Source organism: Symphalangus syndactylus, chromosome 22, assembly GCF_028878055.3.
Source record: "Symphalangus syndactylus isolate Jambi chromosome 22, NHGRI_mSymSyn1-v2.1_pri, whole genome shotgun sequence".
Classification (NCBI taxonomy): Eukaryota; Metazoa; Chordata; class Mammalia; order Primates; family Hylobatidae; genus Symphalangus; species Symphalangus syndactylus.
Genome location: NC_072444.2, coordinates 10,023,014 through 10,040,408, shown reverse-complemented (window position 1 = coordinate 10,040,408; position 17,395 = coordinate 10,023,014). Strand labels below are relative to the sequence as shown.

General features: G+C 46.2%; 1 protein-coding gene across 9 annotated transcripts in view; it reads left to right on the top strand.

The window, feature by feature from the left end:
* Positions 1-6,176: 6,176 nt before the first annotated feature.
* FAM76A (family with sequence similarity 76 member A) overlaps positions 6,177-17,395 on the top strand; it is a 40,396-nt gene continuing 29,177 nt past the window's right edge. For 2 of the 9 annotated variants that reach the window (XM_055261363.2, XM_055261362.2), the window contains exons 1-5: positions 6,177-7,481; positions 8,802-8,866; positions 11,846-11,947; positions 14,269-14,323; positions 16,336-16,488. In XM_055261363.2, the coding sequence (XP_055117338.1) occupies positions 7,401-7,481; positions 8,802-8,866; positions 11,846-11,947; positions 14,269-14,323; positions 16,336-16,488 (456 nt within the window). In that variant the 5' untranslated portion in view covers positions 6,177-7,400. Of the gene's footprint in view, positions 7,482-8,801; positions 8,867-11,824; positions 11,948-14,268; positions 14,324-16,335; positions 16,489-17,395 lie in introns of all 9 variants that reach the window. The other 7 variants (XM_063631506.1, XM_055261366.2, XM_063631507.1 and 4 more) reach the window with 7 other exon arrangements.

The following is a 17,395-nucleotide window of genomic DNA, read 5'->3' as shown; positions in this document are numbered from 1 at the left end:
TATATAAAGAACTCCTATAACTCAACAACAAAAAACAAACAATTTAATTCAACAATCAACCAGGTACACAGTTGTAGTCCTAGCTACTCAGGAGGCTGAGGCAGGAAGAGAGATCGTTTGAGCCCAGGAGTTTGAGGCTTCAGTGAGCTCTGATTGAACCACCACACTCCAGCCCAGGTGACAGAACAAGACCCAGTCTCTTAAAAAAAAAAAAAAAAATTTACAGTTGCCCTGAACCCTGATTGCCAATATTTTCTAGCCCCTTCCCTGCTTTGCAGCCCTCAGCAAACAACCCAACCTGCTGGCACCATGATCTTGGACTTCTCAGCCTCCAGAACTTTGAGAAACAAATGTCTGTTCTTTATAATTTAGCCAGTCTCAAGTATTTAACCAGTCTCAAGTATTTAACCAGTCTCAAGTATTTAACCAGTCTCAAGTATTTAACCAGTCTCAAGTATTTAACCAGTCTCAAGTATTTTGTTATAGCAACACAAAACAGTGTAGACAGGTGGGACCAATCCAAATGTCCATCAACACATTAAAAGATAAACAAACTGTTTATATATACAATGGAATATTATTCAGCCATAAAAAGGAATGAAGTTCTGATATATGCTTCAACATGGATGAACCTTGAAAACATGCCGAGTGAAGTAACCCAGACACAAAGAGACAAACATTATGATTTCAGTCACCTAGGAAGGCAAATTCACAGAGAAAGTAGAATAAAGGTTAGCAGGGGGCTGGAAGCTGGACGTAGAGGGGAAAGGAGAGTTATTGTTAAATGGGTACAGAGTTTTTTGAGTTTTTTTGAGACGGGGTCTTGCTCTATCACCCACAGGCTGGTCTTGCTCTGTCACCACAATGCAGCGATGTGATCTTGGTTCACTGCAGTTTTGACCTCCTGTGCTCAAGCCATCCTTCCACCTCAGCCTCCTGAGTAACTGGCACTACAGGCATACATGCCACCATGCCCGGCTAATTTTCTGTATTATTGGTTGAGACGGGGTTTCGTCATGTTGCCCAGGCTGGTCTCGAACTCCTGAGCTCAAGCAAGTTGCCTGCCTCAGCCTCCCAAAGTGCTGGGATTACAGGGGAATGAGGGCTAAAAATCTTCCTATTGGGTACTGTGTTCACTACATGGATGACAGGACAATAGAAGCCCATACCTCAGCATCATGCAATGTACCCTTGTAACAAACTGCACATGTACCCCCTGAATCTAAAAAAATAAACAAATAAAACAGAGCCACTCCCATAATCATCCCGTGTTCCTTTTCCCTGCTTTATTTTTTCAGAACTTAGCATCACCTGAAATTGTATTATTCAAGTTCAAATAAATATATTTATTTATATGTAAATATTTATATTTATTTAAATAAATAAATATATATATTTGCTCATATATAATCTGTCTCCTTCATCCAGGAATGGAAACTCTAGGAGGACAAGGTCTTGGTCATTTCATCGTTGTGCTTCCAGGACCTAGCACTGTGCCTGATACTTAGTAGATGTTCAGTGCACGTTTATTGAATAAATAAATTAGAAATTAAATCTAGTTTTTTAAAAAGTTTTATTTCGGCCGGGCGCGGTGGCTCATGCCTGTAATCCCAGCATTTTGGGAGGTCGAGGCGGGCGGATCATGAAGTCAGGAGTTCGAGACCAGCCTGACCAATATGATGAATCCCTGTCTACTAAAAATACAACAAAATTGGCCGGGCGTGGTGGTGCACGCCTGTAGTCCCAGCTACTCGAGAGGTTGAGGCAGGAGAATCGCTTGAACCCAGGAGGCGGAGGTTGCAGTGAGCCGAGATCATGCCATTGCATTCCATCCTGGCCAATAGAGTGAGACTCCATCTCAAAAAGAAAAGAAAAAGAAAAAAAAGAAGAAGAGGCATTGTGTCTTCTCTCTCTTGGCTTCTAAGATGCTATTATCCAGTCCCAGGGATTTAAATACCACATACCTGCTGATGTGCCCCACAAAACTGTATCTTCATCCCAGAACTCACCTCTAAGAGACATACAGAATAGAGCCTGCTGCCTACATGCTGTCTCCCCCAGATGCCCCACAGGCATCTAGAACTTAACATGTCAGAACAAAACTCTTGGTTTTGTCCCTGAAACCTGTCCTTTCAGTCTTCCCTTTTGCTGGAAATACTACCACCATACACATAGCTGAGCACATTGACCATAATTTCTTCCTCTCTCTCACCACCTCCCAAATGCAATCCATCCCTAAGTCCTATTGATTCTACCTCCAACATATATGTTCAATCTGTCCACTTCTTTCCACTGCAAACTTTTAACCGTCACCTCTCATCTAGATGCCTGCAATAACCTCCTCAATGATCTCTCTGCCTTTACTCTGGCCCCCTGCTGTCTTTTCTCCTCCTAGCAGCCAAAGAAATCTTAAAAATATAAATCCAGACTGGGCATGGTAGCTCACACCTGTACATCTCAGCACTTTGGGAGGCTGAGGTGGGAGGATCACTTGAGCCCAGAAGTGCAAGAGCAGCCTGCGCAACAGGGAGAAACCCCATCTCTAAAAGAAAAAAAAGCTAAAAAAAAAAAAACCCATAAATCAATCATGTTATTTGCCTGCTTAAAAACTGTCACTGGCTTCTTTCCCATTGTACTTTGAGCAAACTCCATATCCATGGCAGGGTTTACCAGCTCTGCACATTTGGCCCTGCTGTCCCTGGCGGCATCTTCACTCACCCTCAGCTATACTGGCCTCTTCTCCATTTCTTGAACATGTCATGTTCTATTTCATCTCAAAGTCTTCCGCTTCTCCTCTGCCCAGAACATTCTTGGCTAAGTCACATAGCTAAGTCCTTCTTGACCTTCAGGTCTTGGAATCTTCTCCGAGAGTTTTTTCCCTGACCGGCTCTGTCTAAATTAGTCCCCCTGCCTTCTCCTCTATTGTAGCATTGTCTGTCCCTGTGGCGTATCTTTTAATTCACAGTCCTTGCTTCTTAGCTATCTTCGGCCTCCCAAAGCACTGGATTACAGGTGAGCCACCATGCCTGGCCATATCATGCCTTTTTTTTAGACCGGGTCTGTCTCTGTAGTTCAAGCTGGAGTACAGTGGCGTGATCTCAGCTCCCTGTAACCACTTCCCTGGTTCAAGCCATTCTCCCACCTCAGCTTTGTGAGTAGCTGGGACTACAGTCCCACGCCACCACAACCACCTAATTATTTTTTTCTTTGTAGAGACAGGGTTTTGCCATGCTGCCCAGGCTGCTCTCAAACTCCTGGGCTCAAGCGATCCTTCTGCCTCAGCCTCCCAAAGCGTCGGTATTACAGGCTTGAGCCACTGTGCCCAGCCCTCATGTCCTTTTTATACACCAGTGTATCCCCAATGCCTAAGCCAGAGCCTGGCACAAATGCTCTATAAAGATGTGTTGATTGAATGGACTGGGCACACTCCAGCCTGAACGATAGAGCCAGACCCTGTCTTTTTGGGAAAAAAAAAAAAGGAGGCATGATATGGCCCGGCACGTTGGCTCACCTGTAATCCCTGTGCTTTGGGAGGCCAAGGCTGGAGGATGCTTGAGGCCTGTAATCCCAGCACTTTGGGAGGCTTACAGGGGCAGATCACTTGAGCTCAGGAGTTCAAGACCAGCCTGGCCAACATGGCCAAGCCATGTTTTTACTAAAAATACAAAAATTAGCCAGGTGTGGTGGTGCGGGTCTGTAATCCCAGTTACTTGGGAGACTGAGGCATGAGAATAGCTTGAACCCAGGAGGTGGAGATTGCAGTGAGCCAGAGATTGTGCCACTGCACTCCAGCCTGGGGAACAGAGGGAGATTCTGTCTCAAAAAAATAAATAGGCTGGGCACAGTGGCTCATGCCTGTAATCCCAGCACTTTGGGAGGCTGAGGTGGGTGGATCACCTGAGGTCAGGAGTTCGAGACCAGCCTGGCCAACATGGTGAAACCCCAGTCTCTACAAAAATCCAAACCATATTTCTACTAAAAATACAAAAATTAGCTGGGCTTGGTGGCACAGGTCTGTAATCCCAGCTACTTGGGAGGCTGAGGCAGGAGAATCGCTTGAACCCAGGAGGCAGAGGTTGCAGTGAGCTGAGATTGCACCATTGCACTCCAGTCTGGGCAACAAGAGCAAAACTCCCTCTCAAAAAAATGGATAAATAAATAAATTAATTAAATAAAAAATAAGCCGGGCGCGGTGGCTCATGCTTGTAATCCCAGCACTTTGGGAGGCCGAGGTGGGCGGATCACGAGGTCAGGAGATCGAGACCACGGTGAAACCCCGTCTCTGCTAAAAATACAAAAAAATTAGCCGGGCGCGGTGGCGGGCGCCTGTAGTCCCAGCTACTAGGAGAGGCTGAGGCAGGAGAATGGCGTGAACCCGGGAGGCGGAGCTTGCAGTGAGCCGAGATTGCGCCACTGTACTCCAGCCTGGGCGACAGAGCGAGACTCCGTCTCAAAAAAAAAAAAAAATAAAAATAAAAATACAAATACAAAAAATTAGCCGGGCGTGGTGGCTGGCGCCTGTAGTCCCAGCTACTCAGAGAGGCTGAGGCAGGAGAATGGCGTGAACCCGGGAGGCGGAGCTTGCAGTGAGCCAAGATCGCACCACTGCACTCCAGCCTGGGTGACAGAGCGAAACTCCGTCTTAAAGAAAAAAAAAAAAAATTGTTGAGGAAATAAAAAATAAATATTTGTCGAATGAATGGTACAATTAGCTTTGTGAAGGGCTTATAGAGATGACCCTGTTATGATGGCCCACAGTCTGATGAAAACCAATAGGTAATTGTAAAACTGGTGATAGAGTGGAACTCAGAACTGAAGACAGTGGGAACAAAGAGAGGCTCTTATCCCACTGTAGGGTTTGTGTGTGAAAAGGGAGGCTGTGTTTACACGATTCAGTGCACCAGCATCTCTCTAGAAGAAATGCAGTTTTTTCTTCTAATACTAACATATATTAGTGTGCCAAGTTACATGTACTGTTTCTTGTTTGTTTTGTTTTTAATGTGCTCAGAGTTATACAGCTTCTAAGTAGTAGAGCTAGGATTCAAAGTCAGGCAGTCTGGATCTGAGCTTGCATTTTTCTTTTCTTTTTTTTTTTTGAGACGGAGTCTGGCTTTGTCGCCCAGGCTACAGTGCAGTGTGGCACAATATCAGCTCACTGCAACTTCCGCCTCCCGGGTTCAAGCAATTCTCCTGCTCACCACGTTGAACAACCATTACCTCTATCTAGTTCTAAAACATTTTCATCACTCCAAAAGCCCCTTACCCATTAAACAATTTCCCCATTTTCCTCCACGTACTGTTTTTATTTGTATTTGCATATATATTTTGAGACAGGGTCTCACTCTGTCACCTAGGCTGGAGTGCAGTGGCACAATCATGGCTCAGGGCAGCCTCGACTGCCCAGGCTCAAGGGATCCTCCCGCCTCAGCCGCCTGAGTAGCTGGAACCACAGGCACGTGCCACCACACCCGGCTAATTTAAAAAAAAGTTTTTTTGTAGAAATGGGGTCCACTGTGTTGCACAGGCTGGTCTCTCTCTCTTTTTTTTTTTTTTTTTTGAGACAGAGTCTTGCCCCGCCGTCCAGGCTGGAGTTCAGTGGTGTGATCTTGGCTCACTGCAACCTCTGCCTCCCAGGTTCAAGCAATTCTCCTATCTCAGCCTCCCGAGTAGCTGAGACTACAGGCGCCTGCCAACGCCCCTGGGTAATTTTTGTATTTTAGTAGAGACAGGGTTTGACCTCGTTGGTCAGACTGGTCTGGAACTCCTGACCTCAGGTGATCCTCGGGTGATTCACCCGCCTCGGCCTCCCAAAGTGCTGAGATTACAGGCGTGAGCCAGCGCGTCCGGCCGACCCAGGCTGGTCTTAAATTCCAAGGCTCAAGTGATCCTCTGGCCTCGGCCTCCCAAAGTGCTGGGATTACAGTTGTGAGCCATCCCGTCCCGACTCATGTACTGGTTTTGATTCTCACAATGACCTCATTGTACAACTGAGAAAAACGAGGCCGTGAGAAGTTCAGTGACAGATCCAAGGTCATGTAGTTAGTTGTGGAACAGTGATTTGGAACCTTTGCTTTCTGATCCTAATGATTAATGCACATCTTTGGGGGCACCTACAAGGAAGCAGCGAGATTTGGGTTCAGAGAGAGTAAATTTTGTTGAGGCAGGGAAATAGAAGCCATAAGTCAGCTTTTAATTGTAAAAAGCGCACGTTGAGGTAAAACTGCAATTAGTACTGTACGGGTGGTTGGCAGAGCCAAGAGTAACCTATGCCCAAGAGCAGCTACAAGGCAGGACTTGGAGAGGTCAGCAGTGCAGGAAGCTTTGCCAACACCTCAAGAACCGGAAGTCTGTCATTCCGTGGGCAGCTCCTATACGTGCCAAGCTGGAGCCAAAGAGAGGCAGAGGAGCCCGGAGGGCGTGGCTTGCCTTCCGGAAGCCAGGACTTGTCAGGAATCACCAGGTGGTTGCTTGCGAGAGAAGCTGGGGGTGAAACTGGAGAAAACAAAATAGGAAGCAGGCCTGGGCCAATTGCAGCCCACTCTGATGGGGCCTGAATATCTGTCCAACCCCTCCTGGAAGGACTGCCATCTCTTTAGTCCCTCTTCCGCAGCATAGCGGTGCTCTCTCTGGGGCGCTCCTTTTCTCTCCTAAGGCCCACGGCCCCACAGTTCCCTATTTAGGGGTCTTAAATTGAGGGCACACTTCTAAATTGTCCCTCAGAGTTTCCTCTCCTCCTTTGAGCGAGGCTAGGCGGGCTCCTCCTGCTCCGATTATGGGGAACTTCTTTCCCAAGCTCCCCACCTTCTTTGGGCTCGGGCGGCTGCAGAGTTCCAGTTAACTGTGCGCCGCCTTCGTTCCAATTGTACCCCTCGTGCTCCCAGAGGGCAGCTCCATGGAAACCAGAACATCACAAATCCCCGAAGGTATCGCGAGAAGCGCAGATGCTCCTGAGGCCGTGGAGAGGCGGAGCGAGGGCGGGAACGCCGAGCAAGTAGGGCGGAGCCTAAGCTCTTCCGAGGTCCCGGCCGGGAGCCTGTCCCCTCCAGGTGGCGCCCCCGCGTGACTGCGCTTTACATAATCGCGGCCTGGAGCGTCACAGTGGCGTACTCCAGGCCAGACCGAATCAGAGTGGGCGAAAGCTCCGTGTTTCGCCCCTTTCCACTTGATCGACGTCAAAGCCCACCAGTGAGCGGGCGTCTAGAGTCGCCGTGCCCGCCCCAGCCCACCCGGGTCCGCCCCGACCCGCCTGCGCCCGCCCGCTTGCCCGCCCGCTTGCCCGCCCGCTTGCCCGCCCGCCTGCCGCAGCCAGCAGCCTGCAGCCGCCGCCGGGTTGTGCCTCAGACTGTCAGATAAATCCGCGGGCCGGGCCGGCGGGTCGGTGAGCGCGGCCCGGGCAGGACATGGCGGCGCTCTACGCCTGCACCAAGTGCCACCAGCGCTTCCCCTTCGAGGCGCTGTCTCAGGGGCAGCAGCTGTGCAAGGTGCGCGGGCTGGGGCGGCGGCCGGGAACTGGGGACGCAGGAGGCGCGGCCCGGAGCTCCAGATTCTGTGGGGACGCCCGGCGGGGTCCCCGGAGCAGGGTGTGGCAGGCCCGCCAGGCTGAGGAGCCGCACCCACCCCGCTGGGGGCCGGCGGGGCACGTGCGGGAGCCGGGGCCCGGTCCAGGCTCCCCCGGCCGGCGTGTCCGGGTGCTTAGCAACCGTGAGGATTGTTCTCGGACCCCGTGAGGTCGGGGGAGGGACAGCGGGTCCCCTGCTTGCCCTGACTGGTCGCCCTCGGGATCCCTTTGGGCTGCCTCCCCCGCTGCCTCAGTCTCCCTGGTCACAGACTAGGGGACCTCCTGCCCCTCCTGGGACTGAACTCCAAAGTTGGGTGCTGCCTTGGAGGAATGTGTCGAACTCGAGCTCCTCACGGGCACTTTTCGACCAGTTTCAGAATCGGAGGTAGCAAGGCTTGATTTTTTTTTTTTTTTTAAAGCACCTCACTTTTCGGCCAGTCTCAGAATCGGAGGCAGCAAGGCTTTATTTTTTAAAAAGCCCCACAGTCAGGCTCACAGATCCGAGGGATCACTTCTCAGCATCCAGTTGGCGGTCTTCGGTCTTCCCTGAGTAGCTGCTGATCAGTTTTTACTCCTGAAGATCCAACTTCTCTTTTTCTTTTAAGTTGCTTCATCCCACTTTTACTTTTTAAGTGACTAAAGGTGCTGTGAGGCAACAGTTAAAAAGTCACCAAACTGGCTGAAGAATAATGTTGAGGTATCCAATAATCCAGAATTTGTGTCTCTGATTTGGATAACTCATAATTGTCACTTTTGCCTCGGATGGTCATGACTTTCCATTTGCCAGTTTTTATATACCAGGTCTGAGGGAATGCAAGTGCTTGAGTGCCCTTTTTGGCCTCAAAATATGTATATATGATTTTAAGGAAGTTATGTATATATAAATAACAATTTTAATTTAGCACTTTCATTTCACAGGTAAACCTCAAAATCACACAGTGGCAGAAGAACCAGGCCTGGAATTCAGGGCTTCTGATTCCCAGTCTGGGGCTTATTCATATATATGTTTGTTTTACAATTTATGGCTAGTTCCATATAATCCATATAAGCTCTTTCTTAACTCCCACATCAACAGTAGGGAAGTGATGCCAGTATTACAGAGGAGAAAAATAAGGCCCAGAAAGTTTAAGTGACTCACTCAAGCATAGTAGCTATGCTAGAAATAGTACCCAGGTCGGCTTCCTACTGAAGGCTGTTTCCATTTGTGAGTGCCTTTTAAAATTGTATCCTCATTTCATTTCAGGAATGTCGGATTGCACACCCTGTTGTGAAGTGCACCTACTGCAGGACTGAGTACCAGCAGGAGAGGTAGAGTTTTGTTGATCATGAAAGATATTAATAGGCTTTTTTCCTCTTAAAATCTGTAATTGATTGCGTTTCATGTACAGATGCTATAATCAGTTGCATTGTAAAATGCAGATCTGTAATCAATCACATTATTTACAGACTATAATTGCTAAATATTTAGGTCTATGATCCATCTTGAGTTAATTTGTGTGTGGGATGAGATATACAATGAAGGGTATAAAGGGTATATAATACATATATTGTTTCCTAGTTATTATCCATTGATTGCTTAAATTTTTTTTTTTTTTTGAGATGGAGTCTCACTCTGTCACCCAGGTTGGACTGCAGTGGCGCGATCTCGGCTCACTGCAACCCCTGCCTCCCAGGTTCAGGCGATTCTCATGCTGCAGCCTCCCGAGTAGCTGAGATTACAGGTGCCTGGCACCACATCCAGCTAGTTTTTTTGTATTTTTAGTAGACGGGGTTTCACCATCTTGGCCAGGTTGATCTTGAACTCCTGACCTCGTGATCCACCCGCCTTGGCCTCCCAAAGTGCTGGGATTACAGGCGTGAGCCACCATGCCCAGCCTGCTTAAATTTTTAAAGTTCTTTTTAAGACCCTTGATCATTTTATATTGTGATTATAATCTTTTTGACAAGAAGAAACCAATCCCACGACAGTAAAACATGAGCCTCATGTTTCAATATGTACATATACAGAGATTGAAGAATTTATAAGCCCAAAGAAGATACTTTTGGAAATGTGACAATCCTGATAAGAGTTTGTTAGCTCTAGTCACATTTGAAACTCACTTGCCATTACACTTTCCTTGGGCAAATCTCTTTTTTTGTTTGAAACAGAGTCTCTCTCTGCCAGTCAGGTTGGAGTACAGTGGAGCCGTCATGCTCACTGCAGCCTGGACCTCCTGGGCCCAAGTGATCCTCCCACCTCAGCCTACCAAGTAACTGGGACCACAGGTGTGTGCCACCACGCCCAGCTAATTTTTTTATTTTTGTAGAGATAAGATTTTGCCATGTTACCCAGGCTGGTCTCTTACTCGTGGGCCCAAGTGATTCCTTCCTCTTTAGCCTCTCAAGATGTTGGAATTACAGCCGTGAGCCACCACGCCTGGCCAAATCTCATTTTTAAAAGTGTGACATGGGCTGGGTGCGGTGGCTCATGCCTGTAATCCCAACATTTTGGGAGGCTGAGGCAGGTGGATCACGAGGTCAGGAGATAGAGACCATCCTGGCTAACATGACGAAACCCAGTCTCTACTAAAAATACAAAAAAATTAGCTGGGTGTGGTGGCACACACCTGTAGTCCCAGCTGCTTGGGAGGCTGAGGCAGGAGAATTGCTTGAACCCAGGAGGTGGAGGTTGCAGTGAGCTGAGATTGCACCACTGCACTCCAGCCTGGGTGACAGAGGGAGACTCTCACAAAAAAAAAAAGTGTGAAATGCACGTATGAGTGGTCAGACATCTTTAGGGGGCATTACCATAGCAACAAAGTGATTTTTTTGGTATACCAAGTTTGACTCTTGTGGAACTTTTGTAGTGTAGGTGATCCTGCCTTGAGGAGAGTGGGATCTATTTGTTAATTCATCCATTAGACCTAGAAGCCTATTTTTTAATTAGTCATTTCAATTCTTAGAATAACTTCTCCAAGATTTTACCATGGATTTTTTTTTTTCTTTTATGAGACAGGGTCTCTCTTTGTCACCCAAGCTGGAGTGCAGTGAGATGATCTCAGCTCACTGCAACCTCCCCTCTCCAGGCTTAAATGATCCTCCCACCTCAGCCTCCCATATAGCTGGGACCAGGGGTGTGCACCACCACACTCGGCTATTTCTTTGTATCTTTGGTAGAGACAGGGGTCTTGCCATGTTGCCCAGGCTGGTCTAGAACTCTTGAGCTCAACCAGTCTGCCCGCCTCGGCCTCCCAAAGTGCTGGGATTACAGGCGTGAGCTACCACACCCAGCCTATCATGGATGTTTTCAAACAAACAAAAAAAGGTTAAAAGAATTAGTGCGCGGTGGCTCACGCTTGTAATCCCAGCACTTTGGGAGGCCGAGGCGGGTGGATCACGAGGTCAGGAGATCGAGACCACGGTGAAACCCCGTCTCTACTAAAAATACAAAAAAATTAGCCGGGCGTGGTGGCGGGCGCCTGTAGTCCCAGCTACTTGGAGAGGCTGAGGCAGGAGAATGGCGTGAACCCGGGAGGCAGAGCTTGCAGTGAGCCGAGGTCGCACCACTGCACTCCAGCCTGGGCGACAGAGCGAGACTCCGTCTCAAAAAAAAAAAAAAAAAAAGAATTAGTGAACACCCATATGCCCTCTACTTAAATTCTGTAATATACACTTTACTATATATTCACCTATCCATCTGTTCATCTCTCTATCCATCACTGTATCAATTCATTTTATTTCTGATGTATTTAAAGTTGCAGACATCAGTATACATGATCCTGAAACACTTCAGCATGCACAGCATTATTTAGAGTTAAATATTTGTTTGCAGTTCTTTTTGTGTGTGTGGCAAAATTGGCTTACACTAACATGCTTAAATCTTAAATACATCAAGTTTTACAAACGTAGACATCTGTGTAGCCCCAACCCTATCAAAATACAGAATGTTACTATCACTCCATAGAGTCCTCTCATGCCCCATCCTAGACAGTCCCCACACCCTTGCTTCCTCCAGGCAACCCCTGTTCTACTTTTCATTTCCACCATAGATTAGTTTTGCCTATTCTAGGACTTCATGTTAATGGAATCATACTCTAGAAGCTTTATATGTTAGCTCTTAAATTTGGTCTGTGGTCCATCTTGGGTTAATTCATGTGTGGGGTGAGATAGGAACTTTGACCCTATATTTACACTATACATACAAATTAATTCAAGATGGATCATAGAGTTAGTTTTTCTTTTCTTTTCTTTTTTTTTTTTTTTTTTTTGTTGTTGTTGTTGAGACAGAGTTTCGCTCTTGTTGCCCAGGCTAGAGTGCAATGGCACGATCTCGGCTCACTGCAACCTCCACCTCCCAGGTTCAAGCGATTCTCCTGCCTCATCCTCCCGAGTAGCTGGGATTACAGGCAGGTACCACCACACCCAACTAATTTTGTATTTTTAGTAGAGATGGGGTTTCTCCTTGTTAATCAGGCTGGTCTCAAACTCCAGACCTCCGGTGGTCTGCCTGCCTCGGCCTCCCAAAGTGCTGGGATTACAGGCGTGAGCCACCGCGCCCAGCCTAGAGTTAGTTTTTCTTTGCATGTTTTTTAACATGTTAGGAACATATGTATATATTGACATCTACCCCATTCCTTCAGTAGTAAATCTAGGCGTAAATCAAAATGCTATTCTACATCACAGAATCATTGATGCTAATCCTCTTTCTAGAGATTTCTTTGAATGTCCTTCACTTATTTTACTGTCTTTTAAAAGTAACAGAAAATTGCCCTGGAAAATACTTTTTAATTTAAATATTTTCTACTCTGAGGTTTTTCTTTTGTCTATTTTAACTTTATAGTCACTTTCACAGGAATTATATGGGAAAATGATCACAAAGCAGAGAATAGACTAGTTTTTTGTTTTTTTTTTTTGTGACAGGGTCTCACTCTGTCGCTCAGGCTGGAGTGCGGTGGCGCAGTTGTAACCCACTGAAACCTTGAACTCCCAGGCTGAGCCTCCTAAAGTGCTGGGATTACAGGCATGAGCCACTGTGCCTGGCCTTAGATTTTTATGTGATTTATTAGTTTTTAGCCCCAGAGTACTGTTTAAATTGTTCTTATACATAAGACATTCATTTTTACCTCCTCATGTGAAGAGTTAGACTTTTATTTGAAGATGATTTTTCCCCCAGGAAGCTTTATTAATTCACACATTTAGGTAATATGACCTCTGGATATTCACAAGGCAAAGGATGTTTTTGTTTTTGTCAGTGCTTAACTCTTAGATAAATCAGAATTTTTTTTTTTTTTTTCAAGACACAGTTTTGCTGTGTTGCCCAGGGTGGAGTGCAATGGTGCAATCTCGGCTCACTGCAACTTCCGTCTCCTAGGTTCAAGCAATTCTTCTGCCTCAGCCCCCTGAGTAGCTGGGATTACAGGCACACACCACCACGCCTGGCTAATTTTTTTGAATTTTTAGTAAAGACATGGTTTCACCATGTTGGCCAGGCTGGTCTCGAACTCCTGACCTCAGGTGATCTACCCGCCTCGGCCTCCCAAAGTGCTGGGATTACAGGCATGAGCTACCGTGCCCGGCCTAAATATTGACAAAATATTTGATCATAGTGTCTTTTTCCCCACCTCGGGTGTTTTCATATGCCTTTACTTATGAAGGAGAACACAGAGTAAGGTTAGCAAAGATAGAATCTCTGAGTTTATATTCCAAACACACATACTTTATTTGTCACCTCAAATTTCCCGACTATTCATCTGAATTAAGGAGAATTTATTTATTTTTCCTGCTAGTCCATTTTAGTGTAATATTTTGAGGGTGTATTCTGTATCTGGTAATTTTAGTTAGTGATACTTGGGGATGTCATAATCAGAAATAACTCACTCTCCATTTTAGCCAAAGCCTCACTTTATTTGAGATTAAAAAAATCCATAACCACATAATAATTTTTTGTTGTTGTTGTTGTTGTTTTTTGAGAAGGAGTCTCGCTCTTTCACCCAGGCTGGAGTGCAGTGGCGCGATCTCGGCTCACTGCAACCTCCGCCTCCCGGGTTCAAGCCATTCTCCTGTCTCAGCCTCCTGAGTAGCTGAGATTACAGGCACACACCACCACGCCTGGGTAATTTTTGTATTTTTAGTAGAGATGGGGTTTCACCGTGTTGGGCCAGGCTGGTCTCGGACTCCTGACCTCAGGTGATCCACCCCCCTCAGCCTCCTAAAGTGCTGGGATTACAGGCGTGAGCCACCACGCCCAGCCACATAATAATTAAAAGAGGTATTACAGGCTAGGTGTGGTGTCTCACATCTGTAATCCCATCACTTTGGGAGGCCAAGGCAGATGGATCACTTGAGGTCAGGAGTTTGAGGCCAGCCTGGCCAACATGGCGAAACCTTGTCTCTATTAAAAATATAAAAATTAGTTGGGTGTGGTGGCACGCGCCTGTAATTCCAGCTACTTGGGAGGCTGAGGCATGAGAATCACTTGAACTTGGGAGGCAGAGGTTATAGTGAGCAGATTGCACCACTGCACTCCAGCCTGGGGAACAGAGGGAGACTCTATCTCAAAAATATTTAATAAAAATAAAAGAGTTATTAGAAAGATACTCAAACTAGTGTTAACCAAGCATCCAGACCATATCTCACTTTGGCCCTTAGCAATGAGCAAATTCCTTGGGCTTAAGGAGGTATCAGTTTTCAGATATTCTAAGAAAAGCCTGTGTCTCTTTCTTCCTTAACAGTAAAACCAATACAATATGCAAGAAATGTGCCCAGAACGTGCAGTTGTATGGAACGGTAAGTAGGATATTTTCAAACCTAACAGTGAGTGCTAGGGTTTTGTGGAACCTTACCTTCTGTGGCCTACTAATGCCATTACAATATTTTTATTAGAATAAATAGTTATGTGTAATATATCTGGTACTGATTTCAGCTTTCACATTTAGCTAATGCTTATTTTTTATTTTTATTTTTTTATTTTTTTTTGAGAAGGAGTCTCGCTCTTTCTTTTTTTTTTTTTTTTTTTTTTAAGACGGAGTCTCGCTCTGTCGCCCAGGCTGGAGTGCAGTGGCGCAATCTCGGCTCACTGCAAGCTCCGCCTCCCGGGTTCACGCCATTCTCCTGCCTCAGCCTCTCCGAGTAGCTGGGACTACAGGCGCCCGCCACCACGCCCGGCTAATTTTTTTGTATTTTTAGTAGAGACGGGGTTTCACCGTGGTCTCGATCTCCTGACCTCGTGATCCGCCCGCCTCGGCCTCCCAAAGTGCTGGGATTACAAGCGTGAGCCACCGCGCCCGGCCGCCAAGTCTCGCTCTTTCACCCAGGCTGGAGTGCAGTGGCACGATCTTGGCTCACTGCAGGCTCCGTCCCCTGGGTTCATGCCATTCTCCTGCCTCAGCCTCCCGCGTAGCTGGGACTGCAGGTGCCCGCCACCTCGCCCGGCTAATTTTTTTTATTTTTATTTTTTAGTAGAGACGGGTTTTCACCGTGTTAGCCAGGATGGTCTCGATCTCCTGACCTCGTGATCCGCCCGCCTCGGCCTCCCAAAGTGCTGGGATTACAGGCGCGAGCCACCGCGCCCGGCCCGCTAATGCTTATTGTTAAGTTGTTAAGGAATTCTGTGTTTATGGTCACACTGCCAGGATTATGATTATAATTTTCATTGAGAGGCTTCAGTGACCAGTATGGAAAGAGAAAGGGAAAGATGAAATTTTTTTTTTTTTTTTTTTTGTGACTGAGTCTTGCTCTGTCACCCAGGCTGGAGTGGAATGGCGATCAAGTTCACTGCAACCTCCACCTCCTAGGTTCAAGTGATTCTTCTGCCTCAGCCTCCCGAGTAGCTGGGACTACAGGCACATGCCACCACACCTGGCCAATTTTTGTATTTTAGTAGAGATGGGGTTTCACCATGTTGGTCAGGCTGGTCTCGAACTCCTGAACTCAAGTGATCTGCCCACCTCAGCCTCCCAAAGTGCTGGGATCACAGGTGTGAGCCACTGCACCTGGCAAGATGAATTTTTATAACTTTGACCCCTTTGTTTGGTAACAGTTGATTGGTCATTTTGAGGAATGATTCTCTTTTTCTCTTAGCGTTATAGTTCAGGATGTTATGTGCTTGTAAGCATTCTCCCAACATGTTTATGTACTGATAATAGCAAAGAGGCCTTTTCAGAAATTTGGAAACCCTTACTAGTCTCTCCAAAGAGCTGGTTCTGCTGTATGTCTCATAGAAGTCTCTGCATACATACTCATGGGTTTTTGTTATTTGTTTAGTTATTTATTTAAAAATCAATAGTCCTGTGAGGAAAAACACTTCACATAGTATTAAGAATTGGACTTCATGGCCGGGCGTGGTGGCTCATGCCTATAATCCCAGCACATTGGGAGGCTGAGGCAGGCGGATCACCTGAGGTCAGGAGTTCTAGACCAGCCTGGCCAACATGGTGAAACCCCATCTCTAGGAAATAATACAAAAATTAGCCGGGCACAGTGGCAGGCACCTGTAATCCCAGCTACGCCGGAGGCTGAGGCAGGAAGAATTGCTTTAACCCGGGAGGCGGAGGTTGCATTGAGCTGAGATTGCGTCACTGCAACTCCAGCCTGGGCAACAGAGCGAGACTCCTTCTCAAAAAACAAAAACAACAACAATAAAAAAGAATTGGGCTTCATTTGGTCAATATAAAAGCAGATTTATGAAGTTGGCAGTACATTTGTACCATGATTAATGAACTACAAAGTAGGAATTATGCTTTTTTAAATGCAGTGGTATTTTATGAAAGTAATATTTGACTCTTTTTTCCCCTTTTAAGCCCAAACCTTGTCAGTATTGCAACATAATTGCGGCATTTATTGGGAATAAATGCCAGCGCTGCACAAATTCAGAAAAGAAGTATGGACCACCCTATTCTTGTGAACAGTGCAAGCAGCAGTGTGCATTTGACAGGAAAGATGATAGAAAGAAGGTAAATCTCCGTGTTTTTCTTGATTTCTTTTTTTCCTTTCAGAGAAATTAAGGTGGACTAACTGTGTTAAAAACACATTTAATAGGCCAGGCATGGTGGCTCATGCCTGTAATCCCAGCACTTTGGGAGGCCAAGGCGAGTGGATCACGAGGTCAGGAGATCAAGACTATCGTGGCTAACACGGTGAAACCGCGTCTCTACTAAAAATACAAAAAATTAGCCAGGCGTGGTGGCATGTGCCTGTAGTCCCAGCTACTCGGGAGGCTGGGGCAGAAGAATCACTTGAACCCGGGAGGCGGAGGTTGCAGTGAGCTGAGATCATGCCACTGCACTCCAGCCTGGGTGAGAGAGCAAGACTCCATCTCAAAAAAAACAAAAAACAAAAAACAAACACATTTAACAAAGAAAGATTTCTCAGTTTCTTTCCTGGTTCTATTACTGACCTTAAAGAAGATATTCATATTTTGTTTTCTTCATTCATAAAATGTGGACCATTATATTCTAACATTTCACGAGAATATGAATTACAGTGATCACGTAAGTGAAATGGTGATTGACAGAATTCTATGGAATTCTGTCAAGGAGAGATTGTAACTTAAGCAAGATGGAGTGGCATTACCAGTTTTACTATCTGGCTCTTTAAATGTTTCTATCTGTTGGCTCTTTAAATGTTTCTATCTTGAAATTCAAGATTACAAGATTACGTTAGAGGGAAGCTCTACGTGGAAGGGTGTACCTTGATAGAATCAAAATGATTTAGAGTTTGGTCATATTACTCTCTTGCTTAAAATCCTCCACGGGTTTCCAGTTGTGCTTAGAATAAAACTCAAATCCCTTCTATGGCCTGCAAGGCCCATACCCAGCTCTCAGTCTCATCTTGCATCATACTTTCTACCTCTCACCTTGC